Here is a 27711-nt window from a genome sequence, read left to right on the forward strand (position 1 = left end):
AAAACCCATGGGTCTGTGTGGGAAGAGGTGGACAGCCTCACGTCCTTCAAAACCCCAAATCCAGTATGTTTTCATATGTTTCATATGTCCAGTATGTTTTCCTGCAGCTCCTTAGCCAATATTCATCTCTTACCAAAAGGCACAGACATCTCAAATGCAGCCTGGAGGAAGGGGCTGGTCCCACCACCACCTCCTCTCCCCATCACTCCTGTGTCCACAGCCTCTGCTGGTGCCAGGAATCACCCTGAGGGGGAGGAGATGCTCAGGAGGGAGATCCCAGCACCAGAGAACCCTAAAGATTGGAAAAGACCTTGAAGATCATTAAGTCCAAGTGCCCAGGCCAGCACCACCCCATGTCCCTCAGCACCACATCCCCAGGGCTCTGCCGGGTCCTGGAGGGATCCAGGGCAGGCTGACCATAAAAATGTGTGTTTCCAGTCACATTTTGAAGGATAACAGTGACATTCAGAGGGCTTTTGGGGGCAGTGAGAGCAAGAGGAGGAATTCAGATCAGAATCTGAGGGGCACAATCCTGCCAGCCCCCAGCTGGACCTTTGCAGCCCTTCACCAAGACCTCCCAAGGACTGTCCATGGGCCACATCACCACCCAGGGACACCTCTGGGGATGCTGCATCTGATGGTGCCAGGACATCAGGGGCTGGCAAAGCCTGGGAAGATCCCAGGCAGCCCAGGACTTCATCACTCCAGTGCCTTCACCATCTGATGCCTTCATCATCCCAGAGCTTTCCTACCTCAGGGTTTCCCCATCCCAGCAGCTCCCAGTGTGGGGCAGCCCTGCAAGCACCAACACCAGCAGGTGAGACCTGCAGAGCTCTGGTGCACCCAGGAATGGGAAGAGAAAGCAACCAGAAATTCATGGAACCATGGAATGGTGTGGGTTGGGAGGGACCTCAAAGACCATGTCAGTCCAACACCAGCAGGGACAGCTTCCACTAGACCAGGCTGCTCCAAGCCCTGGAAGACTTCCAGGGAGGGGGCACTTACAAGGCATGCAGCTAGAGAAGCATAGACAGGCAAAAAAAATAACAGAAACAAACAAACCAACCCAAAACAGCTCCAGCATCTTCCACTGCTCTGTACAGCAGAGATGTTAAACCCACGCTGAAATCTTCCACCTCACCAGAATCAATATTTATGATCTGCATCTGGAATTAATCTGAGATGGAGACATTTCCAATCTAAGGATCATTGCTAATGTCATCAGCAGTTTCCTGCTCCTCACAGGAAAAATATTTACACCCTAGATTTTACACATCTTAATTAGGACTCGACAAAGTCCAGGTCAACAACACAAGTATGATTTTCTGTTGTTTCAGTAATGCTATTTTTATCCTGGAATAAGACAAAAAGCTGAAATAAGGTGTTTTTACCTGAATTCTGTAATGGAAAAAGTGAAGGTACAGAAATGCTGACATGGTTGGCATTCACTATTTTTCCATCAAAATAATTTTAATTGTCAATACTGAAATATCTTATTCTATTCAGCTGGAATAACCTGAAACACCTCGTTTGAAATCCCATTAAGACAAAATTGCATTGTTCATCTGCCCTGTGAAGCAGCAAGGCCAAGTTTGTGCTTCCAAGTGTGTAGCTGCATCTCCCACCAGGCAGCCAGATGTGTAGCTCCACAGATGCACCAGCTCACTCAGGACACAGTGAATGTATGGGAAATGACTTTATGGGAAGTGAGCTCAGACCAGGGGGCAGGATGAGATGGGGAGTGGGGAGTCTGACACCTTACAAGAGAAAAGAAAAGAACTCTTAACGTTCTGCTGAAAACACATCACCTCTGCCCAGGACAGTTCTGGGTTCACCAAAAGTGCTCTGATGTGATTTTGGCTCTCAAAAAAACCAAACCCAACCTCCCCACAGGACCCCCCTGTGGACTGACCCTCTCCTGCCACGCGTGTGGAGCCCAACAGTGACACCAACCACGAGTGGCAGCCCCGTTTCCTTCCTGCCTGCAAAACCCACGGGTGCCCTGCCCCACGGACAAAGCCACTTAAAAAATGCAGTTGGGATATTTCAGCATCAACCAACACAACTTTCTGAGGGTTGCAGTGGATGGGATTTTGTTCCCAAGCCCCAGCAGGAGGGAGTCCCCTTCTGCCACGTTCTGTGAGGACCAGAACAGCCCCACTGGGATGGGGGATGCTTCCAGGGGGGCTGGTGGTGGGGAATCTCCCCTTCCACAAGGGCCTCACAGCCCAGGTGAAGTGCTCAGGGCTTGCCCAGATCCTGGTCCAGACACCCCCTGCCCATGCTCCTCCCAGGAGCCACGCTGAGCACAGAGAGCAGGGAGACAAAAGGGGGGGAGGAGAGTGTCCAGAGGAGGTCCCTGGCCCACAGTGCCCATCAGGGCTTTAGGATTTATAACTGTATTAAACGGCGTGACAGTCGGCCACGATAAATCAGCTCCCCTTCTTCCCAAATCACAGACAATAAAAGCTTTGGCAGGGAAAGTCATTCATCATCATAAAGACTTGAGACGTTCCAGCCATCAATTTCACTCACATCCTTAATACACTGGAGAGGAGTGGTGGAGTTTTTAGGGGGGAAAAAAGAGAGAGAGGGAGAAGAAAGGGAAAATAATTAAAAGAAAACATGAAGAAAGATTGGACAGGAATAATTAGAAAGGTCAGAGTAAAGAGTCCCTTCAGGGCAGCACTGCTGGTGATGGGGGCAGAGATGAGGATGGTGATGCTGAGAAAGCTGCAGGGTGTCCCCACCACCTCCAAAGGCCCATGGGGACCCCCCCAGAGCTCTGCTGCAGCCAGAGGACAGAAAGGGAGAACTTCAACAAAGGTCTGCAGGCAAACCCTGCCTGTGAGTCCTCAGGTGACACAACTCATGGGAGCAGTGGCTCTCCATCATCATCATCTCCATCATCTCCATCATCTCCATCATCCCAAGGTTGGAAATTCAGCCTGGAGAAGAGAAGGCTGCAATGGGGAGACCTTAGAGCACCTTCCAGTGCCTGAAGGGGCTCCAGGAAAGCTGGGGATGGACTTGGGACAAGGGAATGGAGGGATGGGACCCTGCGAGGGGGAAGGGTTTGGAGCTGGGAGAGGGGAGATGGAGAGGAGAAATCCTTTGGGGTGAGGGTGCTGAGCCCCAGGTTGCCCCCAGAAGCTGTGGCTGCCCCATCCCTGGCAGTGTTGAAGGTTGGATGGGGCTTGGAGCACCCTGGGCTGGGGGAGGGGTCCCTGACCATGGCAGGGGTCTAGGACTGGGTGGTCTTTGAGGTCCTTTCCAACCTAAAGCAGTCAGAGATTCTGTGAGGGGCCAAGCATGGGGACACCACAGCCCCCCACAAACTGTCAGTGGTCTCAGAGCTGAGGTCCCAGAGTGTCCCCCCCAGGAAGAGATGATGTGTCCATCCCCAGGAACCTCAGGGAAGGGAGATGGGAGTCAGCAGAGGAGCTCAGCTGTGGAGCAGGGGTGATGGGCAGCTCACAGAGCCACCTCCTGCTCCTCAGCCACCACCTCCACAAGTTGGGTTTCTACTGAACCCACACCATGCTCAAAGGCACTGTGAGTCCACACACAGCTTCTGTACCAAAGCCACCACTCCTAGCACACCCAGAGAGCATCAGAGAGATCCACATCACCAACATCCCACTTGTATCTCAGGAAATTAACAGCTTCTCCCACCAAAATCCTGGCTGAGAAGACTTGCAGGTGGTGAACAAGAGCTGCATAGCACCAAAAAAACCCAGATTTCCTGACAAAGGGATCCATCCACATCCCTCAATACCACACATCTCTTATGGACCTGCTGGCTATTGCAGCATCTGCTGGCTTCCCACCAGGCTGCTCAAAACCCTCCTGCAGATCCCCAAGCCCTGATGGTGCAGCCTTCCCACAGGATGCTCCTCTCTGCTGAGACCACCAGGACCAGACCCACGGCTGCCAGGATTGGGATGTGCTGGGAGGAGATGGCCCAGGATGTCCCTGGATACTGCTGAGGCACACGTCTTGATTCCAGGCTCAGAGTGCCGCCACAGAGCTGAGCTCCAGGGGTTTAGGTTGCTGTAAGGAACGTGCAATGAAAAGAAGGATAACTCCAGAGGGACCTCCACACTCCTTCCCTGCCCTCACTGGGTTCACTTCTCAGCCACATCTTTGTGACAATCCCCAGCCAGGTGTCAAGCTGGTGGCAGCACAGGCAGTCCCTGTCCCTACTGACTCTCATGGGACTTCCACGAGTGATATTCCTTCCTCACTGTGGGTCACAACAAGCTCAAAACACAGGAAACTTGTATTTTTAAATAATGCCAGTGACCTTTTCTTTTTTTTTCCCCAATGCATTTTGATTTTCCGTTGCTTTTATTTGTGGTTTTGGTTTTGTTTAGGTTGTTTTCATTGCAGTTCAGCATTTTTATGAGAAATTACATCAAAACCTGAAATTCACACATTTTTCTCCTGATGTAATGCAGATACATAAGAAAGCAATGTTTTATCACCCAGACCCTTCTAATTTGGTTTATTAAATCTCTATTCATAAATAACACTGTGTTTTCCAAGGCCAGAACTACGTGAAAATCTTTTCAAAAGAAGAGAGTAAAAAAAACTAACAAGAATTTTCCTTCCCAGTCAGAAGCAGAATTTCCCCTTCCCCCCAAAATCACTAAGCATCTGGATCCTCTGGTTTTCTCCCCCAGGCTCAGCTCTTTTGTGTGTTCCCATTTCCCAGTGGTTCACACCTTAAAGTCCTTCCCATTGCACGTTCCCAACGTTCCCATTTCTAGGTGATGGCATGACAGGGTGAGCTGACAGCACGTGTCCTGGTGTCCTTCTCTCCATCACCCTCAGATTGTCTCTATCCTTCCATGCAAAGAGTCACAGAAAGCCTTTGGTTGGAAGAGACCTTCAGGATCATCCAGTCCAACCTCTGACCAACACTGTAAGCTCACAGCTAAACCATGTCCCCAGGGAACAGGTCTATGTGCTGCCCAAATACCAACAAAACATCTGTCTCATAGAATCATGGAATGATTTGGAAGGGACCTCTCAGGGTCACCCCATCCCAACCCCTGCAGTATCAGGGACACCCTCATTAGATCAGGGTGCTCAGAGCATCCTCAAGCCTCACCTTGAACATCTCCAGGGAGGAGGCCTCAACCACCTCCCTGGGCAACCTGTGCCATTGTTCCACCACCCTCATGCTGAAGAACTTGTTCCTAACATCCAGTCTAAACCTACTCTTCTCTAATTTGAAGCCTTTGTCCCCTGTCCCATCCCTCCAGTCCCTTGTCCCAAGTCCCTCCCCAGCTTTCCTGGAGCCCCTTCAGGCACTGGAAGGTGCTCTAAGGTCTCCCCGGTGCAGCCTTCTCTTCTCCAGCCTCAACACCCCCCAACTGGAGATGCAGATGGAGGTGGCAGGGTGTGCTCCACTCATTTGTGCAGAGTTGGGGTTTTTTTGGGTGTTTTGGATGGGGTGAGCAGGGGATGAGGATGCTCAGTGTGTTTGCTGAACAAGTCCCAGCCCCGCTGCAATCAGGATCAGCACAGGGCCACCAGAACCCTCTTGTCTTAATCCTCCTGCCGTGGCTGCTCGGTTTAAAATTGTATTTATTTCCCACACCACAGTGGTATTGGGGGTGGGGGGGAGGCAGATTTAATTAATTAGAGATTGCAAAATCCGTAAGTAAAAAGATGCTATGTAAATGCAAATTGTTATTATAAGCGCTTTGCACCAAAACATGTTTACCATAGTTAAATTCAACATTTAAATCCACATCCAAACTCCCAGCAGAGCCAGGCTGTACCTCATCAAAAGGCACAGTTAATAGCCTGGGTCTTGGTTGGGGTACAAGTGGCCTCGTTTGCTTTCCCAAACGCACTTGTTCTTTTCTAATGGCAAGATAAGAATTCATTAAAAAAAAGCAAAAAAAATTTCAACAGGGCCCCAGTTAAGATTCCATCCTGTCATTAAAAATGACACTTTTGTTTTTCAGATTGGCTGCCTTTCTTGCAGGAGTTTATGTGGCCCTTTTTCAAGTCTTTAGCATGACAGGCCCTACTGGGAGTGACGAATAGATTATTGGAAAATGCATCTGCACTTTTATCTGTAAAATGTGGGGGATAAACTGTAAATCTGGCACTGTGCTGCACTAGAAACCAGCACCAACCTGCACTTCCAAAACAGACCCACAGAAAGGAAATAATTTGGTGATAATATTCAAACAACAATCACCATTTCCACACAGGGACAGATTATGTGGACATAATACAGGACAAAAAGTCCTCGGAAGAAGACTTCCTACTATGGCTATGACAATTAGCCAACAAAAAAACCTAACAAAGAATTCTTTCCAGAAGAAAGTCAAAACTTTTCCTTCAATAAATTGCTTCAAAATTCTCCTCTCTTTCCCCCAGTGGTCACTGGAAAGAATCATGAAACCTCTGATAACTTCACATCAAAAAATTCCTGTCACTAGAATTCTCTTTTACACCTGGAGGTCTTGTTACAGGGATGTCCAGCCTTAAAATGAGGAGAAATCAGTGAAAAGAGCCTACTCTGACGTGATTCCCAAGATGAATTTAAGGAGCAAATGAAACCAGGTTCTCCCACTGCAGTCAGAAAGATCTGGATTTAAGACCTAAATTCACACCAATAAGCAAACTACAACTGCAGAATCTGCCAGTAGAAGATTTCTGCATTGGGTTTTGTTTGGTTGGTTTTGTTGAGGTTTTGTTTCGTGGTTAGTTTTGGTTTTTTTTACTACACTGTACACTGTACAAATTAAAATAAATGCCCTTTTTTTGCCCCAGGAATAACCAACAGAAGATTCCAGAATCCACTTCTCAGGATCATTATCACAGAATCACAGAACAATTTGGGTTGGAAGGGACCTCTAAAGGTCATCTAGTCCAACCTCTGCAGTTATCAGGGGCACCCTCAACTATGCCAGTTTTGGACCTCTCCTGGTTTGGACCAGTAAAAAGGTGATTTTCTGTCTTGTACTTTTGCTTTCAGCTCAGTCTCTTATAAGTAGCTGTGCTTGCTGAAATTAACAGCAAGTTTCTCAATCAGGGTCTGCTTCTAGGACTGATAATGCTGGATGTTTAATTACTGCTAGAGACTGGTGTGCAGAGCCAAGGACACTGCTCAGTTCTGAGGAACACCTTGTGCTCTGGAAAGAGAAAAGGAGTAAAGAGTTCACACCTGCAACCCTCCTTTAGGGAGGAGTGGACAAGATAAATGACCACAACTGACCAAACAGGGTATTCCATCCCATACACCTCATACTCAGTATAACTTTGAGGGATCACAAGGGTCAAACCCCTTTTTCCACCCCTTCCTGCTTCCCCTTCTTCACCCGTTCCCTGTTTGCTTCAGCATCCTGGGAGGATTCCATCCCTTCCTCTGCCTGTGTTCCTGATCCGTGCCAGCCTGAATCTCTGTGTTCCTGCCTCCAGCTCCCGAGCACTGCTGAGTCCAGGAGTCCAGGCTGGACTTTCCCAGGGCCGCCCTGCAGCCTCGGTGGTGATGTGAGAGTTATTGGGGGAGAGGGGAGAGAACCGTGGGATCAATTTTCCTGTATATTTGTATATATTTAGTATTTTTTTCCTATTTATCATTCCTGTTTCATTAAAGCTGTGTAGTTCAGTTTCCAACCCATCAGTCTTTCTCCCTTATTCTCTCTCCTTTCTTTATCAGGGAGGGGGATTAACAGAGAGAATCTGTTAATGGGTTTAATTACCAGGCCAGTGTTAAACCAGGACAGGAACTCACATTAATGAAATAGTGACCCTGTACCACATTTTTTTGCCTCTCTGAGGTAATTGTCTTCAATATGAGAATGAGTGTTGAGTCCTATTTCATTATGTGCTCCTCACAGGCAGGTGCTGGGAGCTTCATTTTTGCTTCTAAGCTTCACATTATTGGTTCTGTTGGGCACAAAAAGTCCTTGGTTGCCTCAGAGCACCACCACCAAAAATGGCCCATATGAGGCAGATCAAATAAACCTTATGGTAAAGAAAAAGTGACCATTTCTCAGGTCCTTTCACCACCAGCTCCAGAGAGCACACCAACAATCAAACTTCTGTCTTCAGCTTGACAAGAGAACCAGAGGATCCCAGACTGGTGGAAAGGACCTTAAAGATCATCCAGTTCCAACGCCCCTGCCATGGACAGGGACACCTCCTACCTTCCATCAGGGTTATTGAGGCAGCTTCGGGTCTGGCTTATTTCTTTTTATAGCTTTGGAAATCAGGTATCTTACAGGTGCAGCAGAGCAGTGAAGAGCTCAGCCACAGGAAGGAGAAGTACATCAAGGCAGAGTCTTTAATCAGGGTGGGAAAAGGTCATGGGCTTGAACCCACTGGGGAAAGTCCAGATGGACCCTGAAGGAAATGGTGTCCTTCATTGCCTTGTCTTGACTGGATCCTGTGCTCATCCCACACCAGAGCCAAGTCAACATCTCCTTACAAGCTGTACATTTCCTTCAGTGTGTCCATCCCTGGGGTCCCCATCAGCAGAAGGACCCGGAGCTGTTGGAGCCAGTGCAGAGGAGGCCCTGGAGCTGCTGGGAGGGCTGGAGCAGCTCTGCTCTGGAGCCAGGCTGAGAGAGTTGGGGGTGTTGAGGCTGGAGAAGAGAAGGATCCCATGGGGAGACCTTAGAGCACCTTCCAGTGCCTGAAGGGGCTCCAGGAAAGCTGGGGAGGGACTTGGGACAAGGGCCTGGAGGGACGGGACCCCCCGAGGGGGAAGGGTTTGGAGCTGGGAGAGGGGAGATGGAGAGGAGAAATCCTTTGGGGTGAGGGTGCTGAGCCCCAGGTTGCCCCCAGAAGCTGTGGCTGCCCCATCCCTGGCAGTGTCACTGCTCAGCTCCTCCTGATTTTCAGTGGTATCTACTACAGAGGAGAGGCCCATAGCACTACACAGCTTTTGGTTACAAGGAGAAAAGGGTCAATAAATGTCTCCTCTCCAGCATCCCCTCCAGCCACCAAGGAAACATGGTGGGAAAAAGTGACTTAATTCTGAAGAGAACATGGAGAAGTCTGTCCAGGGGTCTGCTGACAAAGGCATCACCAAACACTCTGTACCTTAGATTCCTTGCACATTATCTAGTGTCTGTCTGGTTCAACCTGCCTGGCTCAGCAGTCTGCAGGCTCCTAGGGACAGCCTCAGGACAGGGACCATGACTTAGGTGTAGGGTATGTGCCCAACACTACAGGGCCCAGGCTGTGCCAGGGCTTCTGGGCACTCCCAGAACAGCCCAAAACTGTTTGGGTGTTCCAAAAGGAAAAGGGAGGACAGCAGCTAGATGATCTCTTCCAAAAAATATATCAAACGGCCAAGGTTTTAAAGAAGTTTTGATATGCTGGTGTAAATCCAAGTTTTATGAAAGCAGGTGTGAGAGAACTACAGTGATATAGATTTAAAGATATAAATACCCGCTGCCTTGAAAAACATGTTCTGTCATAGCTCTCACCCTGACACATTTAAGACCAACATCATGTTGTTTCTACACAAGATACCCATGAAGTCTGCTCCACGTTTTTGATGGGAACTCATAAACCTCACTCTTGGAGCTTTTGCTCAAGTGTAGGTAACATCACAGGGAGAACCTACAGAAAACCCAGATGGAGCCCCACAGGGTCAGTGCTGCTGCCAGCTTTGCTCTAACAAACGTGGTCTCACCAGACTCCAAGGAGGCAGTGATGTAGGGAAGACAAGAAGTGCTTAAACCAGGGTAAAACAACAAGGTAACACATCAAGAGGCACCAGGCTTGGCTTGGGGACACAGCCTGAGATAAGGGAACAAACACCCAGAGGTGAACAGGGGGCAACAGGACACCCAGGATGTCCCAGGGTGACAGTGAGCAGAACCTCAGGCTCCAGAGAAAGATGCAGGGAGCTCTGTAGCAAACAACTACAGAATAATTTGCCTTAGGAGACATTTCTGTTTGACTTTCATAGGCAGAATGACCCCAAACATGGGGGTTCATGTTCCTTCTTTTACACTCCTTTTAGATTCCTCCTGTGCTATGAATTTGTTGTTCTGGGTATCCATAACCATGCTCTGCCTCCCTACCTGTTGTAAGGCACAAAAGCCCAGAAATCCCTCTTCATGTCCACACACCCACCCACCCATCCATCCATCCACCCATCCATCCATCCATCCATCCATCCATCCCTAGACACCCTTCTCATCTATGAGTCCACTGCTCATGCCACACACTCAGCACCAGGCAGTTAATTCAGGAATTCTCCCCACTTCAGCACAAGCTGTGTCTCCTTACAGTTCAGGTGATTCTAATTCCTTTCAAATACTCACAAACTCCTGGGGAGAAGAGCCAAAGACTGATGCCATCTTGACTTAAAACAATTTTGCAACAAAAGCCACTTTCAGAACTGCTCTCCTGATAAACAAGGTTTCAAGATGCCATAATACTATACCAAAAATACCAGTGCCACCTTCCCAACAAAACAATCATGTAAATCCAATCTTTGGCAAAATGGAGAAAATCCAGCAGTGAAATCCATGTGGGTTAGATACAATGACAGAAATATCAGAGGTAAAATGCACCTGAAACGTAGAGCCTTTCATTTTAAAATCCCTTTTTTATGGTTCCTACAATTCCTTCAGGGCACAATTCTATCATGCTCTTGCCATCTGGACAATCTCCTTCCAAACAACGAGTTGACCAAATAAATCACTTATCAAATTCTGTTCCTTCCTGTCACCCTTTTCCTGCTGAACAAACACAGATGATGCTGCATTCCTTGAACAACCAACCTTTGCTTTGCATTTCAATGCTCAGCCTCAGTGCACAACTACAGTTCCAGACATGGTCCAAAATATGAGCACTTGCAGGAATCAGAAGTTCCCCAACTTCAGTCTAGCTTGGACTGCCTTAAAAAACTCATCCAGAACCTTCAAAGAAAACGAGCAATAAAGCCCAGAAGTGGAGTCAAATGTTCTGGTTTTGGTGACACGGTGGTGCTCAGGATGTAAGGATCCTGAGGGATTCTCCATCTCAAGAGGGATGGAGGCTTCACCTTTTGTCACCGACCAACCACTGCTGATTTATGCACCTGACTGTCCTCAGAGCTGGCGTGAAATGGCCAAAAAAATAAAGAAAAAAAAAAGACTTTTTGAGCAAACGAGTCCACATGTGACATGAGTCCATGAGGGGCTTTGCCCTCACACCTCAGAGCTCAGCCTGGTGCTGGGCAGACTCTTACCTGTGACAATGGGGTAGGACTGAGGCCCGGGGACACTGGCTCCCAAATCTGCAGAAGTTGGGCTGGTTATATTGGCCTTCATGTCATCCAATCCACCAGCTAATGTTGCCATGGCTGAGTATTCTGTCGCCTGGGGGAAAAAAAGAAAAAGAAAGAAAAGGCATTTTTAGGGATAATAAATCTACTTTTGTTCCAGAGCTTCTGCCTCATATGACAAAAAGCAGATGCAAGGCAGGACTCAGGTGTCCTTTGTTCAGCCAGTTCTGAAGGCAACCCCCGTTGACACAGGCTGCTCAGCATTCAAAATGCTCTACAGGTGGGGCTGTGCTCAGCAACGATGCTCTTGGAGGTCTCCAGAATGGGTTTTCTGTATGAAACTGAACCCAGAACTCATCAATTTGTAGCAAGGCTTTCCCTAAGGAGCAAATCCAGGTAAGTGACAGGGCTGTTAACTGCTGATTTCCAGTTACCTTCCTGTTAGAGAAAAACATTCATGCCAGTTAACCTGAACTCTCCTCACTCCAGTGCTGGCACACGAAGGGCAGGACACCAGAGAGCACCTGGGAACAGGGTGTCCCGTTCCCCCCCTTTTTTTCTTGGGAATGCTGCATTTCCTCCCCATCCCACAAGGAACAACGTGCACGTGGATGAAGTGTCTGTTTAGTGGGTGGATTCTGAAGCCAGGTTATTGAGAAATAAACCAGCTGTCTGCTTTAAGGATGTTCTCTCATCTCATGGAATTTTGGGATCTCATTAGCTGTGGTCAATGAGTAGAGGTACTGGGGAATCAGACTGTCTCTGTCCTGACACCTTGTAGGTGTCTGTGCAGCTGCACCAATACAGCAGGTATGGCCAATCTGCACACCCTGAAGGGTTTCCAAGCACGTGGCAGGAATCTCATCTCCACCTGCTTTTTCCCATGCTTTATTATGGTCAGGACTGGGAAGTTTCCTTGCAAAGTTCCCCCTTTCCCTGGTTTCTATTTGTGCTTTTACTGCCCCATTTGTGAGATGGTTAACACCTCCAGAACAACCAGAGGATGAAGTTCTTCAAGCAAAGAATGACAGCTCAGAGAGCAACCCCTGGGAGGCTCATCCAATGCAGAACCAGCACAGGGAGCCCTGGACCCTGTGCTTATCTTCAGTGATCAAGTTAAAAGTTAAATTTTTTTTTTAAAAAAATAACTTAAGCAACCCGAGTGAGCATGTCTCTGGGAAGGGTCCAAGAACCAAATGCCACACAACCTGGCATTTGCCACAAGCTCTGTGTGTCCAATCTATCTGCTTGTGCCTCTGCTGATCAGTTCTCCCGCACAGGGATGGGAATCCACATGGATAACCCCACCTTGGCAGGGGTGGTACCACCCCTCTGTCTCCTGAGCAGCCACTCTACTGAGGTACAGGTCCATGCTGTCCCCCTGAACCATCTCACACAACCTTCTGGCAGAGAAGTGTGGCACAAACTTTGTGCCAGTGACCAGCACCTGAACACCTTGTCCCTTCACCCAGCCCATGGATCCGGGAGCTCCTGGACATCACCCACCTCCTGTGCTCCTCCTCTTGCATTAAACATCACAGACTCTTAGAATCACAGACTGGTTGGGATGGATGGGACCTTAAAGCTCATCCAGCCCCAAGCCCCTGCCATGGTTAGGGACCCCTCCCCTAGCCCAGGGTGCTCCAAGCCCCATCCAACCTTCAGCACTGCCAGGGATGGGGCAGCCACAGCTTCTGGGGGCAACCTGGGGCTCAGCACCCTCACCCAAAGGATTTCTCCTCTCCATCTCCCCTCTTGCAGAAGGAACCTTATTCCTCCTCCAACACCCTCCATGCCCTTGTGTTTCCCTTCCCTCTTTCTCCTGCCACCACTGCCTCAAAAACAGGCACGGCCACTCCTCTACTTCAGGTCCTGTTCCTCAGGGAGGACAGCCCTGGAGCATCCCTGCTCTACAGAGGATGCCAGCCATGGACCCAGCCTTCCTTCTTCCTCCTTTTTACAAGTGTTGAAGGTCAGGTTGGATGGGACCTGGAGCAACCTGATCAAGTGGGAAGTGTCCATGACCATGGAAGGTTTAATGTCCTTTTCAGCCCCAAACCAATCTGGGATTCTATGACTCAAAGTGCAACCAAAGCTCCATTTCCTCACTCCACACCCTAACAAGGTGCATTTTTCACAGCACTCCAGCTTCTCCTGCACCTGCAGTCCCTCCTTCCCCTGGGGTCCTGGATGTGCCACCACACCACTGGGGTTTTTTCCTTCCTGAAGCCCAGATCTGACAGACACCAGAGGAACCACATCAAGCCGCAGCCCTGCAGGGACATCCCGGGCTGACACCAGCTCCATGGGACAGCAGAGGGAAGAGCTCGTCCTTGCTTGGCTTTCTGATGTCTGGAGAAGGGCACACACATCCCCAGACCTGGGAGGAGGCAGGACCAGGTCTCACCTCCTCGCCACAACCATCTGGAAGCACCAACCACCCAGCCTGTCAGGAGCAAGCAGCTGTCAGAACATGAACACTGATGGCTCTGCTGGCTGGGATGAAATCATGGACTTCAGGACTTCCCAAGCTTTGTTAGTGTGGGGTGAACACGCTGGGAGGGGACACCAAAGGGGACCAAAGGGACACCCCAGATGTCCAGAGGCAGACCTGGGGGAATGTTCAGGTGATGGTGTTTGTCCTCCCCAGACACCCTGATGGAGCCCTCCTGTCCTGTCCAGACACCCTCTGGGTGATGGGAACTGGGGAATGGATTCCTTGCTTTGCTCTTCCTTGTACACACAGCTTTCCCTTTCAGTATCAAACAACCTTTACCCCAATCCATGTGTTTTCTCACAGAATTCTTCTGGTTGGGAAAGACTTTAAAGATCATCGAGTCCAAGTGTTCCCCCATCCCTGCCCAGGCCACCCCCACCCCATGTCCCTCATCCCCACATCTCCAGGGTCTGAAACCCCTCCAGGGATGATGGGGACTCCAGCCCTGCCCTGGGCAGCCTGGGCCAGGCCCTGACAACCCTTTCAGGGAAGATGTTTCTTCACAGAAACTTCACTGTGGTGACCACTGGCTGCTTCCTGTAGCCCTCCTGCTCCCCTGTTCTCCAGGGATTGCAGTGCCTGGAGTTTTTGCATCCTCTGCTCCCTCTCTGATCTCCTGGAGAGGTGGGGATGGTCCATCACCTCCTGACAGCCTGCTGTGTCTGTACCTGGGTGCTGGCCCTTATTGGGATGACACCAGAACTCCAGAATTTAGCAGGTTTCGGGTGGAAAAACAAGTGGGCTTTTTCACCACCTGAGTTGGGTTTTACCTTTGTCAATCCTCTCAGATCCTATGAGCAGCCATCCCCAGCAAGATCCTTGGACCTCTCCTGAGATGGCATCAGGCTGTGACCAGCACCTTCATTGGGCTGGGACACCTCTCAGGCTCAAAATCCTTCAAGGATCCTCTGAGGGAAAGCCTGGGCAGGTTCATCCTCATCAGTCTCAGCTATCACCCACTGAGGAATCCCAATGGATCAGAACCATTTACTCCACACTCAAGGAAATTTCAGCTCCCTGATGGCCCCATCCATCCATCCATCCATCCATCCATCCCTCCATCCCTCGTCTGACCCACATGTCCCAGCACACCAGATGGAGTCTGCATCTCATGGGGCACAAGTTATTTCTGCCTGTGTTTGTGGACACAGTTTGCTTCAGGATGCCTCACCAGGAGTCAGTGCAAACCTTCTCCTTCTCAAAGCTGCAGCTGAGTCTCTGTTTCAGTCCTCAGGCATTCCACTAGAATAAATTCTTAATCTTTAAGTTGGTTATCAATGGAGTGCTGATAAAGCTCAACCTTTCCTTTGGTAAGTTTTGAGCTGCTGGATGTCAGAGCACCTCACCCCAACAGGGACCCCAGCACTCTCCTGGAGCAGACCCTCACATCACAGCCCCATCGAGACCCTTCTGCTGACACCCCCCCCAAGAGCCTCTCAGGCTGCTGGGGGGCTCAGATATGGCCCCTCCACTGGTGGGAAGGGATGGGGGGGGGTGTCTGTTGGGGTCCATCCATGGGAAGCCTGAGCTGCTGCTGGAGAGGTGAAAAAGCAAGAGTTGGGTGTTCAGTACCCTGGAAATTACCTGAAAAATGACTGCCTGGGGTTGTACCACGCACTGCCTCATCAGCATGGAGCACCACTGCCATAGCATGGAGGAGAGAAAACACAGACACGTGAAACCAGGAATATCCAAAAGGAGAGACCAAGAAGGTCCAACCCAAGGGAGAGGCAGGACGGGGTCTGCTGTGGCCCCCTGGGCCCCATCCTGCTCAGCTTGTGGGGACCTGGGACACCCCCTGACAGGGCTGGGGGCTAGCTGGGGGAAGAGAGGGGGTCTCTGGGTGGGGTTTGGGTTTTTTTAAGGATCTGCTCAGCTTCCCAAATCCCACCTGCAGAGCAGCAGGAAGGAAATAAAGCCTCCTGTGCCCTTGTGCAGGTGGCACAGGGTGGGATGCAGCATGAGGGTGCTCAGACCATCAGCAGACACCACGAACAGAGCTGGCAGACAGCCTGGTTTCTCCTCATCCTCAGATCCCTGGGAGGCACACAGCTTGTCCCCATCTCACCAACACCAACCTGTGTCACCAACACCAACCCCATCTCACCAACACCAAGCCCGTGTCACCAACACCAACCCTGTGTCACCAACACCAACCCCATCTCACCAACACCAAGCCCGTGTCACCAACACCAACCCTGTGTCACCAACACATGCCACCAACCCCTGTGTCATCAACCCCATCTCACCAACACCAACCCTGTGTCACCAACACCAAGACCGTATCACTAACACCAACCTGTGTCATCAACACCAACCCCATCTCACCAACACCAACCCCATCTCACCACCACCAACCTGTGTCACCAACACCAACCCCATCTCACCACCACCAAGCCCCCTGCTCGCTGCAGCAGCCAGGAGGAGCTCACAGGGAGGATCCCCCAAGCCATTGTGCCATAATGCTTTAAATTTACTAAATAAAGGGAGAAGTGGCACGGCCAGACCCACCCCAACAAAGGGAAGGAATCTGTAGGTTCAAACACAGCCCCAGGACCCTCATCCAGAAGCAGCTCCAATCAACTTCCCCAGGCTCCCCAAAGCCCAGGGTGCAGGCACTGCTCTGCCTGGGATTCTGTGTGAGTGGAACAAAATTCTGCAGGGATGGAAATTCCACCCTCACACTGAAGGGGGAAGAGCATCTGGAGAGGTGGACCGTGCAGACCCTTCTTCCATAATTGACATTACATCCCTGGTGCTGCCCACCAAACCTGCATGGAGTAAAAGCTGCTGCCAGGGATAATTGGGGCCAAACCCCTGTTTTCCCTTTGTTTTTGGCAGCAGCAGGCTCTTCACTGTCTCACGGGGCTCAGAAGTTTGATGTCAGTGGTTTTTCCTTCAGTTTAAGGAGAATTATTTCTGAGCCTCTGCCTCTCACAAGACATGTATGTTTTTTCTCAAAAAAGAAGGAAAAAGAAAAAAAAAAATTAGCAGCTGTGCTTCACTTTTAGCACAAATCCAATTAGGATTGTGCACATCCCCAGAGATTCCTCTGCAGAGAGTGGGAATTAGCTGGTGCACCCTGCCATGAACACTGCTACCCTCATACTTCAGGATAACTGACCTGTTTTTGACCCAATCTTCAGATTATCTGCATGTAGGAAACGACATGCTACGTTTCACATCTCCTCCATGCAGTACGTAAGCAGACACAGCCCTTCTCAGGCTTTCCAGAGGGACCCCCAAGCCCAATCTAAATGCCTGGAATTTACCTGCTGGTTTGGTTTGGGGTTTTTTTTTTTTCTTTTATACATATAAATAGCTGCATTTCCATTCAGTCTTTTGTTTCTCATTTTCATTTTGCTCTAATATCTGCATGTAAATGTCTGAAAATAGCATCTGTAATTGAAGATTATGAAGTATAGCCAGCTCCTGACAGGCTGCTAAGGAAGATGGATTATCCTCATTTTTCTGTAAATTTTGTCAATTTTGGAATTCATAAGCTATCAACACTGATCAAAATGTGACCGCACAGCTGTGTCAAGGCGGACGGCTCTCCCCAGCCACGGGGACTCCTTCCTCCTGCCTGCTCACAGCATCCGTGTCCCACACCCCCTTACACCAAAAACAAAAAACGAAACACAGGACAAAACAAAAACAAAAAAACCAAAACAACAAAAAAAAGCAAAAATTCAAATAACTAAATTGAAAGAACTCAAATCCTCTGGTGCGCCGATCCACATGGCAGAGCGTAATTTATTGCTTGTTCTCCCTTTTTATTTATCCCTAAGTAGTAAACACGATTTCCATTCAGGGGGTTCGTTATGTTCCACTCCTACCAGACAATCACAGCACACTTGAGGCAATTGTTTAGCCTCTTCCTCTCAATTTTCCCATTACTGGGAGTAAGTACTGTTGGGACTCTTTAATAGCCCGACTGCAGCCCATATCAATAACAGATGAGGTTTAATCGTCCAACACAAAAATTATTTAGGCTCAGTAAGGACATTCAATGTCATTTGCATAATGGCATTTCTATCCTGAGCACCTAACCCATCGTGCATAAACAAGGCCCTGGGACCATAAATAATAATAAATCATGACGTCCACGCTGCTCTTGCTGTAATAGGAGCCTCTCTTTGTAGAAATTATTTCAGCAGGAAATGGGCACTGTAATTTTAAAGACATGTGGCATTGCACGGGCCAGTAAATCACACCCGTGTGCACAGGCACGCTCACCCTGCCGAGTGAGCAACAAAACCCCAGCAGAAAGCAGGCCGGGATGGCTGGGTTTGTGTGTGTGTGTTTGTGTTGGTATTATTAATATTATTTCTTCGTCAGAGGCAGCAGATGAAATAAAAGCAAGGCCTGGGAAGGGTGCGTGGTGTCTGGGCACAACGTGTGGGGATGAGGGGCTCCCACGCCGGCCAGATCCCAGCCCAGATGAACCTGGACTTCTCCTGGAAGGTCTGGTGGGAGGAATGCAGAAATCCGCGGGCACAGGAGATGTTTTTACACCCAGCCTCCCCCTCCCAGTCCCAGAGGAAGCCAGCAGGATCCCTCTCTACTGCCTGGAAAGCAGAAGCCTCCACAAAAAATCCACACGTCATGGGCACACACACCCCAGGGAGCTGAGGCTTCAGAGTAACACACCCCACCCTGGTGGAAAAAGCAGAAAAAGCCTTGGGCAAACCCAGCACATGAGCACTTCACACCACCCATCCCCAGATGTTGCTAAAAACCAGCTGCTTCTCCAGACAGGAACTGGACAACTCCCCCTGCACCCCACAACAAGTTCAGACACAGGAGGACGGAAAATGGACCATCCTCCAACAAAGAGGCTCTCCTCTTCCACAGAAGCCTGGGTGAGAAGGGACAAAAAGGCAACCAGCATCAGAGTCAGGTGTTTCCCTCCGGATAAATACAAGGCAGAAAGAGGAAGGTGCACTGGGAATGTGCATGAACCACAGAATCACAGGACGTCAGGTTGGAAGGGACATCAAGGATCATCTGCTCCAGCCCTTCTCAGCTTATTGGTTATATGAGATGTCCCAGCACCCATTGAGCTGAGACTTAAAACTTTGCTAAGTCCGGGAATCCACCACTTCCCCTGGGAGACCATTCCAGTGTCTGACTGTCCTCATGGGGAAAAGTTTTCTGTTTACATCAATATCACCAGATTGTTAATCCATCCCACTGATGGGCTCCTCACCCTTAAAAGGCTTCAGCCAAACTGCAAGAACAACGAATTTGTATTTCCAAAAGGCTTTCTGATGGACTCTCTGAAGGTATTTCCCCCCTGAGGACCTTTTCATCACACTCACTGTCTCCTGTCCCGTGTTGTGCAATATAAACTGGTGTCAGACCAGTATGCTGTGGGACAACACCAGCAGCCACAGCCCTGGTGCTGCTGCAGCTCCCGGTGCAGCCAGCACAGAAAGATTCTTCACTGACTTTGCTGTTCTGTGGCATCTTCCAAAGACACAGCTGAAACATGCCCTTACCAACTCAAAATCCCCCAAATTTCAGGACATTACTAACGTTGGACACAATCACAGACTCTTGGTTCTCCAAAGGGTTTTCACTTTTCCTGCTGTTGTCTCTTGAGGCTGGGTGACCCCACAGGGGTCAGGATTCATCTCTTTTCCATTTTGTGAGTGGTGACTTTCCCTACAGTGCTGGGTTCCCCATTGAGTCCCCAACATGGAACTGGCTTCATCAAAAACAAGGAAAAAAACCACAGCCAAAAGCCACAAATAAACAAACAGAATTTGCCAAATTTTCATATCTTTGCTACTACTGAAGGCTGGAAAGAGAAGGGCCACAATATGTCAAGATAAAGTATTTATTAGGGTGTATTTCTGGAAAAGCCAACAACACAGGACAACCCTTGTTGTCAGAAGGTTTTCCAAGCACTTCCATGTCCCCAGGGGTGTGGGGTTAGGGAGGCAGCAGGTACTGAGCCCTGGGGGTACAATCCATGCTCTGACACAGGGCAAACCCCTGGCTTCGGCTCCTCAACCAAAGCATTTTGTGGAGCAAATGAGCTGTGCCAGCTCAGGGGGCTCTATGGAAGGCAGGGGTGTGGAGACCCCTCCTCCCCTTCCCTGTGCTGCAGGTGTCCCCTGTGAGAAGGGAAATCCTTGGCAGGGGAAAATCAGGGGAGCGGTGTGGGGCTTCCCTCACCATCCCACTGGGAAAGGGTTAACAGGCACTGAACCCCCCCCCCAGTCCCATGGGCAAACCTTGAGCTGCTTTTCCCTTTTTTTGTTAATTAACCAGGACCCCCCAGATAACCAAGCCCACCCAGCAGCAGGGTTGTGGACAGAGGAGCCAGGACCAAGCAGAGGAGGATGAGGAGGATGAGGATGAGGATGAGGATGAGGATGAGGATGAGGATGAGGATGAGGATGAGGTCGGTCTGCCCCGGGGGGGGGAGGAGGCAGGGGAGCATCCCCCACCCCTGCTCAACAACCCTTACACCCTGCCTGCTCTTCATTTTTGGGAAGAACACCCAGGAATGTCAGAAATAGTCTGCACACCAGTATGGAGAATGGATCAGAACAGCAGGAGCTGCCCCACACGTGGTGGTACCTATGGGGTGTTGGTAGGAGGTAATGGCATCCCCACCACCCTGTACCTCCTCACTGCTGTGAGAGGCTCCAGCAAGGGACCTTCTGTGCAGAAGAATCATCAAAGATGACACGTTTCATTGAAATACTTCATTTTCTATCAAAACCTCCTCTGCTGGAAGGACAGGCTCAGCCAGACATGTGGTGGTAACAATCACCATTTTGTGGGTACAGCCTGGGCTGCAAACATGGTAACCCTCACAGCAAGGAGTCACCACCCAGAGGAACCCACATCCCACCCCACAGCCAATGGTTCCTATGCCAGAGATGTACTTGGGGTGGTTTTTCAAACTTTTCTCTACGGTCTCAAGGACCACAGAGCAACCAGGAACCACCCATGCAAGAACCATCCACAGGAGCTGCCACAGCACAAACCTCACCACCTGGCAATGATCCAAAGCCACCCCACAGGCACAGAACCTACAGACACCTTCCTGTCTACCTTCATTTTATCCATTATTTAGGCAGGTCTCAGTAACCCTCACGTGGCACAGACATGGCTGGGCTGGGAACTCCATCTCTCCAGGTACATCTCCACATCTGACTTGTCTGGACCAACCCAAATCCTGATGGGATTGGGCCCTGCCTCTCCACAGCTCCCCTCACCCAATTACATTTTCAAGGTGAGGGGAGCAGGGCTGGAGCCAACCCCCTGCAAGTTCAGCTGATCTCCTTCTATGGGAATTTCTACCCTCTCAGATTTAATTTCTCTTTTTCCTTTCAGCAAATTCTGCCACTCCCAGATGTCCTAAGCACCCACCATCCATGTGAGCAGGCAGGAATGTTGGCACCAGCCCCTCTAATTTCCTGCAAGTGGCTTAGCTCCACACTTGCTTTGTGTCATCACACGGACACCTCTGCAGTGGTTTCAGCCAAACCCTTCCTGAACTAACACCCACCCAAACTCATGGCATTCCTCTGAAACCCATCACCTCCACTGAGAGAGTGGGTTCAGCTCCTGGGCACCCCAGCCCAGCCAGCTCCCCATCCCACCCTGCACATCCCCCAAATTGGGTGCCCCCCTCCCACCCCAACCACACTGTTCCCATTTCCATCACAACCACGTGAAGTCTGATGAAGTTTCAGGCAGGTGGACATTGGGATAATTCAGGCTGGAAGGAACCTCCAGAGGTCCTGCAGAACAGAATCAGCTTCGTGCTGACCAGATCATGGTTTGTCCAGCTGGGTACTGAAAATCACCATGGATGGGGACCACACAGCTTCTCAGGGCACTTGCTCCCTGCCTGTCTGTCCTCAGGGACAAGAGGAGCTCCTGTGTACCCTCCAAAGCCTCTCCTACATCAGCTCATGCCCAGCCTCCTGCATTCCCACCTCCATGAGGAGTTTGGGTCCTTGTTTAGCACAAAGAGACCTCCAAGTGTGCACCAGACATGCACTGAACATACTCTGGATGCCCATCTTTGATAGAATCATAGAATCATAGAATGGGCTGGGTTGGAAGGGACCTCAGAGATCGAGTCCAACCCTTGAATCACCATTGCGGTTGCTAGACCATGGCACTCAGTGCCACATCCAGGCTCTTTGGAAAGATCTCCAGACACGGAGAATCCACTACTTCCCTGGGCAGCCCATTCCAATGTCTGATCACCCTCTCCAGAAAGAAATTCTTTCTCATCTCCAACCTAAACCTCCCCTGGCACAACTTGAGACCCTTTGTGCCCTCTTGTCTTGCTGAGAGTTGCCTGGGAAAAGAGCCCAACCCCCCCCTGGCTCCAACCTCCTTTCAGGGAGTTGCAGAGAGTGATGAGGTCTCCCCTGAGCCTCCTCTTCTCCAGCCTCAACACCCCCAGCTCCCTCAGCCTCTCCTCATAGGGCCTGTGCTCGAGTCCCTTCACCAGCCTGGTTGCCCTCCTTTGGACCTGCTCCAGGACCGCGATATCCTTCCTGAGCTGAGGGGCCCAGAATGGACAAGTTCAGAGGAATGAGTGCAGGTCAGCAGCCATTTCCAAACCAGAAGGTGGAAATGGAATCCCAAAGTATTTTAAGGGTGTGGGATCCAGAGATTGACCTGGAGCTAAGAGAAGAAGTCTTGTTCCACACTCCAGGGCTGGTACCAAGCCCTTCCACTCAAATATCCCGTGAGCAGCCCAGGCATGAAGCACAGAACCATCAGGTGTCTGTACTCACAGGTTTGTCTCTCCCTCTCTTGCAGGGCTCGTGCAGATAGAAGGAGGTTGGTCAGTTTTGTTATGACAGAATCTTGGCCAACTGCTGACACTAAGCAAGGTTGTCTTTTCCCACAGAGAAAACCATTTTCAGGACAATTCCAGACCAATTTTTTTTACCTAAACACACACACACACACATGAAGCACATGGACGAATCCCTTACGGTTTTTCCAAGGGACAAAGACCACATGAGCAATTAAAATCACCTCACTCATACAGAAGGCTTTGGTGTAACACTGGAGACCTGGCAGGTGGCTCATAAAATCACAGCTCTCCCTCAGCACTGGGGAAAAGCCTACTGCCTGACCAGCTCCTGCCCACGGCTTCATCTGGAACAACAGACTTCCCATCCCTCTGGGGACAGTTCCTGATGATGTTCCAGTACTTAAAGGGGGCTCCAAAGCAGATGGACACTCGTTATTTCCAAGGAGTCCCATGGACAAGATGAGGGGCAATGGGCACAAGCTGCTCCTGGGGAGATTCCCACTGGACACCAGAGAAAAATTTTCCACCCTGAGGAGAGTCAGACACTGGAATGGTCTCTCAGGGGATGTGGTGGATTCTCCCACTCTGAAAAGTTTAAGTCTCAGTTCAACAAGTGCTGGGACATCTCAGATACACAATAATATCAGAAGGGTTGGAGCAGGTGATCCCTGAGATCCCTTCCAACCTGACATCCTGTGATTCTATGAACATGACATGGAACCTTGGAAGGAAGGCTCCACTGAAGACCCAGATGTCTTTGTTTAAAACTTGCTGATATGATAGACCTGGTTCAACTCTCTAAACAAAAAAACAAACAAAAAACAAAGAAAAAAAAAGCCCCAAAGCCACCCTGCTGTTTATCACAAAGCCCCAGAATGAAAAGAAAGACATAAAAATACTCAAAGCCAGCTCCCAGATCACAATGAAATGTGGACACTTCTGCCTGGATAATAGGAGGAGAAACAATTTCTTTTATTTCCCACCCCTCTGCCAGACACCTGGAGGAGACCAGGCCCTGCTGGAGGTCATGTTCTGTTGTTGTCACTGAACTCCAGGTGTAAAGCCTGGTGATGGGCACAGCATCCCCTGTGGTGTCACCCATCAGGAATTCCACCACTCTGCTTCCCAGGCCTCAGGGGGGGAAACCATCACACCACATTCCTGCCTCCCTATCCTTCCTCTGGCCCCCAAGGAGCCCCCATCTAAGCCTGAACACAGGATTTATATTGTCACCTATGGTCATGAGAGCAGTCAGGAGGAGAAAAGGGGTGGTGAGACCCAGGAATGCACAGCAGATCCCAACAGCAGCTGTGGCTGCCCCATCCCTGGCAGTGTCCAAGGATGGATGGGGCTTGGAGCACCCTGGGCTGTGGGAGGGGTCCCTGACCATGGCAGGGGGGTTGGGACTGGATGAGCTTTAAGGTCTCTTCCAACCCAAACCACTCTGGGATTTTGTGATCCTTGGTGTTTTGTGATTCCCCTCTGTGATGGGGCAAAGGCAGAAGGTGACAAAGAGTCCTCCAGGTACACAGGGATCACCAGATCACCAGAGCTGGTCCCCAGGCAAAGCCCAAGGTGGGACCAGCACCAACCCAGGACACAGCCCCCAGCATAGCCACAGCCCCCAGGGCATTTCTGGTCCTTCAAAAACCTCCCAGATCCCTGAGGCCCCACATCCCTGTGCTCCTCTAGAGGGGTTTGAAGGAGAGCAGCGAGAAGCAGGCACAGCCCAGCACCTCTTTTCACCCACTTTTTGATCAGTTTCTACAGGTTCTGAGTCACTGTAACCCGGTCAAGATAACCAGGAGGCCAAGAAAAAGGTGGTGGGTTTACTTACACAGCAAGAACCCACATGGTTTGCCCGGCTCCATACCTCTGCATCATACACTGGAAATGCTCCTCACTATGTTCTGGAAAAGTTTGCTGGATAAATACTGAGTCTGGGGGCTGCCCATCACTTCCAGAGGATGAGGAAAACGGTCATGATCAGCAGGAAGGAGCCCACAGGAAGGGGCAGCAAGCTCAAGCAGGGACATGAGGAGGCAGAGGGGGCATCCCTGGGGTCACCCCACCTGAGTGATCCCACCTTGGTCATCCCATCTGAGTCATCTAACTCATAAAAGTCAATTTTCAGCAAGAAGGAAGACCAGGAGACATTTCTTTTCTCCTTTATCATCCCCCTGTGCTGGGCACTGCTGAGGCTGCACCTTGAATCCTGGGGTCAGTTCTGGGCCCCTCAGGAGCAGAAGGAGATTGAAGGGCTGGAGAGTGTCCAGAGAAGGGATGGAAAGTGTTAAAGTCTCAGCTCAGCAGGGTGCTGGGACATCTCAGATAAACAATGATATCAGAAGGGTTGGAGCAGATGATCCCTGAGGTGCCTTCCAACCTGACACCCTGTGATTCTATGATTCTCTCCTTCCAAGCAGCCTCTGAGTCCCTCACAGGACACTGTCCCCACCTCTGCCTCTTCCCCAGGTAGCGGGGATGGGCAGCACCAGGAGGGAGCACATCCCCCCAGCACCCAGCACCCCCTTACTGCACATCCAGCACCTCGTCAGGGGTCACCTTGAGGGTCTGCAGCAAAGTCCTGTGCTTGGGGCACCAGAGAATCACAGCACCCATCGTGGGGGGTTGGAAGGGATCTCTGGAGATGCTCAGACAGGGTCACCCAGGGCAGGTGACACACCATGGGATCCAGGTGGGTCTGGAATGTCTCCAGGGAAGGGGATTTTGCAAACGCCCCTGGGCAGCCTGGGCCAGGACTCTGCCACCCTTAAAGCAAAGGAGTTATTTCCAGTGCCCCTTGTCCTGTCACTGGGCATTGCTGAGAAGAGCCTGGCTCCCTCCTCTTAATAACCAGCAGTGAGGTATTGATAAGCATTGATAAGGCCCCCCCTCAGTCTTTTCTTCTCGAGGCTGATCAGACCCAGGTCTCTCAGCCTGTCCTCACAGAGGTGCTCCAGGCAGCATCCTTTCCAGTACCTCCTTGTCCTTCTTGAGCTGGGGATCCCCAAATTGGGCACAGTTCTGATCTGGCCTCACCAGGGAAGAGCAGAGGGGGACCAGAACCTCCCTCTTCTTCAGGCACCCCAGGATGCCATTGTCCTTCTTTAACTAACACCAGGGCTCCCGGGTCCTCCTGCAGACAGAGCTGCTTCCTAGAAAGTCATCCCCTAACCTGTCCTGGTGACTGGGTTATTCCTGCCCAGATGCAGGACCCTCCATGGGACTTGCTGGGGTTCCAGGTCCCACTGAGTGGCAGCAGGAGCTCCCTGAAGGATCCCTCACACCTTGGTGTCATGAGCCAGCCTGCTCTGGGGACACTGTCCCTTCACCCAGGTAATTCATGAAGACTTTGAACGAGACTCATCCCAGCACTGACCTTGGGAAACACCACTATCCACAGGCTTCCAGCTGGACTCTGTGCCACCCATCAGAGCCCGCTGGGCTCCAGCACCCAGCTGAGGACAAAGGGAATATTGCTGAGGAACACTGGTGAATGCCCCTAGGAGTTACAGGAATAACAAGAACTGAGCTAAGAGGACTCATACCTTAACAACCATTCATCTTCTGAAGAGGAACCATGGGAGACAGCAAAAGAAACATCATGCCACGGGGTATGAGGCCAGCAGAACCCAACAGAAGCTAAAGAGGGCAGTGGAGATGGAGACCACCAACTCCAGAAACACCCCCTCCTCAGTTAAGACCACTCTTCACTGAACATGCACTTTGATTTAAGAGAACAGAAGCAGGGAGTACAAGTACCCAGTGAGACTGGCAGTGTAAGGTACTGACCCAAAAAGGAGGATCTTGATGACACTGAACAGGATGAGTATGTGGATTTACCACCCAGCACTCCTTTCTTCACAAAACAGGAATAAATAAAGACCTCAGTTCTGTGTGCAGTTGGGTTATCACACTCTGGGTAAGCAGACCCCTCTCTGGGGGCTACACAGCCCACCCCCAGACCCTGAGCACCCCTGGTCCATGCCACCCCTCCTGCCTTGCTGCTCACCAGGTCTTCCTCACCCAACCAACTCTCCTGTCTCCTGTTGGACAGGACAGGACAGGACAGGACAGGACAGGACAGGACAGGACAGCCAAGGGCCACCAAAGGGCCACCTGGAGCAGGAGACCCCCAGGCCAGCAGTCTCCATGTGGCCCCAGGAGCTGTGTCACCCCTGCAGCCCCCCGTGTGCTGCTGTCCCTGCCCGCCCGGACCCCGCGCCCTTTCCATTCCCGACCCGTATTGATCTGCTGGCAGCAATGGGCTGGATAATTAGCCAGGAATTAGGGTTTCTATTACAGCCAGGAGGCTGCCCCAGCTGATTTATCACCTGAATAATTTACTGTGATTGAAAGGAAATTAAAATGAACTCCATTTGACAACTGTGCGCTTTTATGGGCTTTAGTGAAGACTCAAAAGCCAAATTAATAGCCTGGTGTTGTTTAATAGTCTGCTGAGAGTAAATATGGGGAGGTTTTTCCTCTCCTGATGTGCTCTCTTCTGCTGGATTTTAGAGCTGTTTTTCTTCCCCTCCCACCAATAAAGCCACAGAGTGGATCAGAGGTTTCAGCTGAAGAGCCCATCCAGCTGCCAGCCCTGCCTGTCCAGGAGACAGACTGATGCCAAACTACACTTTGCCTTTGTCTTTTTTTTTTTTTTTTCTTGTGCCTTTGCCTTATTTTAGTTTTTTTTTTCCATTTCCATGCCCATGTGCTGAGCCATGTGTCACTGTTCTGCCTTCCTCTCTAACTTGCCCTTTGCTTGCACCACGTGTCAGACAAGCTATGGGCAGGAGCTTGCATTTACACACTCAAACCACTTCTGCAGGTGAAGATCAAGAAAAGATTTGGCTCTGAACGTGCAAATACAGCCAGAAGTTGATTCCATAACTTTCACTGTTACCACACAAGCTCATGAACTTCTCATGGCAAGCCCGAGGGTATTTTAAGAAGATCCGGAGCAGTCACTGTCCACCCAAAGGCACTGTCCCTTGGGGAAAAAAAATTATCATTCACACAAACAAAAACAAGTCACACACTCTGCCTTTAGCTGAATTTTCCTGATATTTTTTCTTTTTTCATCTGAGAGGTTTCAGAGTTGGACCCTTTACCCCTGCAGCCCAAACCCCAGCACTGCCAGGGGTC

At 50.3% G+C, this 27711-nt stretch overlaps 1 protein-coding gene across 7 annotated transcripts in view; it reads right to left on the bottom strand.

Annotated features, from left to right (window-relative positions):
• Window positions 1–27711, bottom strand: part of PAX5 (paired box 5) — a 109511-nt gene that overhangs the window by 37927 nt on the left and 43873 nt on the right. For 6 of the 7 annotated variants that reach the window (XM_030467255.1, XM_030467256.1, XM_030467260.1 and 3 more), the window contains one exon: window positions 11222–11351. In XM_030467255.1, the coding sequence (XP_030323115.1) occupies window positions 11222–11351 (130 nt within the window). Of the gene's footprint in view, window positions 1–11221; window positions 11352–15338; window positions 15396–27711 lie in introns of all 7 variants that reach the window. The other variant, XM_030467254.1, reaches the window with a different exon arrangement.

Source organism: Calypte anna, chromosome Z, assembly GCF_003957555.1.
Source record: "Calypte anna isolate BGI_N300 chromosome Z, bCalAnn1_v1.p, whole genome shotgun sequence".
NCBI lineage: Eukaryota > Metazoa > Chordata > Aves > Apodiformes > Trochilidae > Calypte > Calypte anna.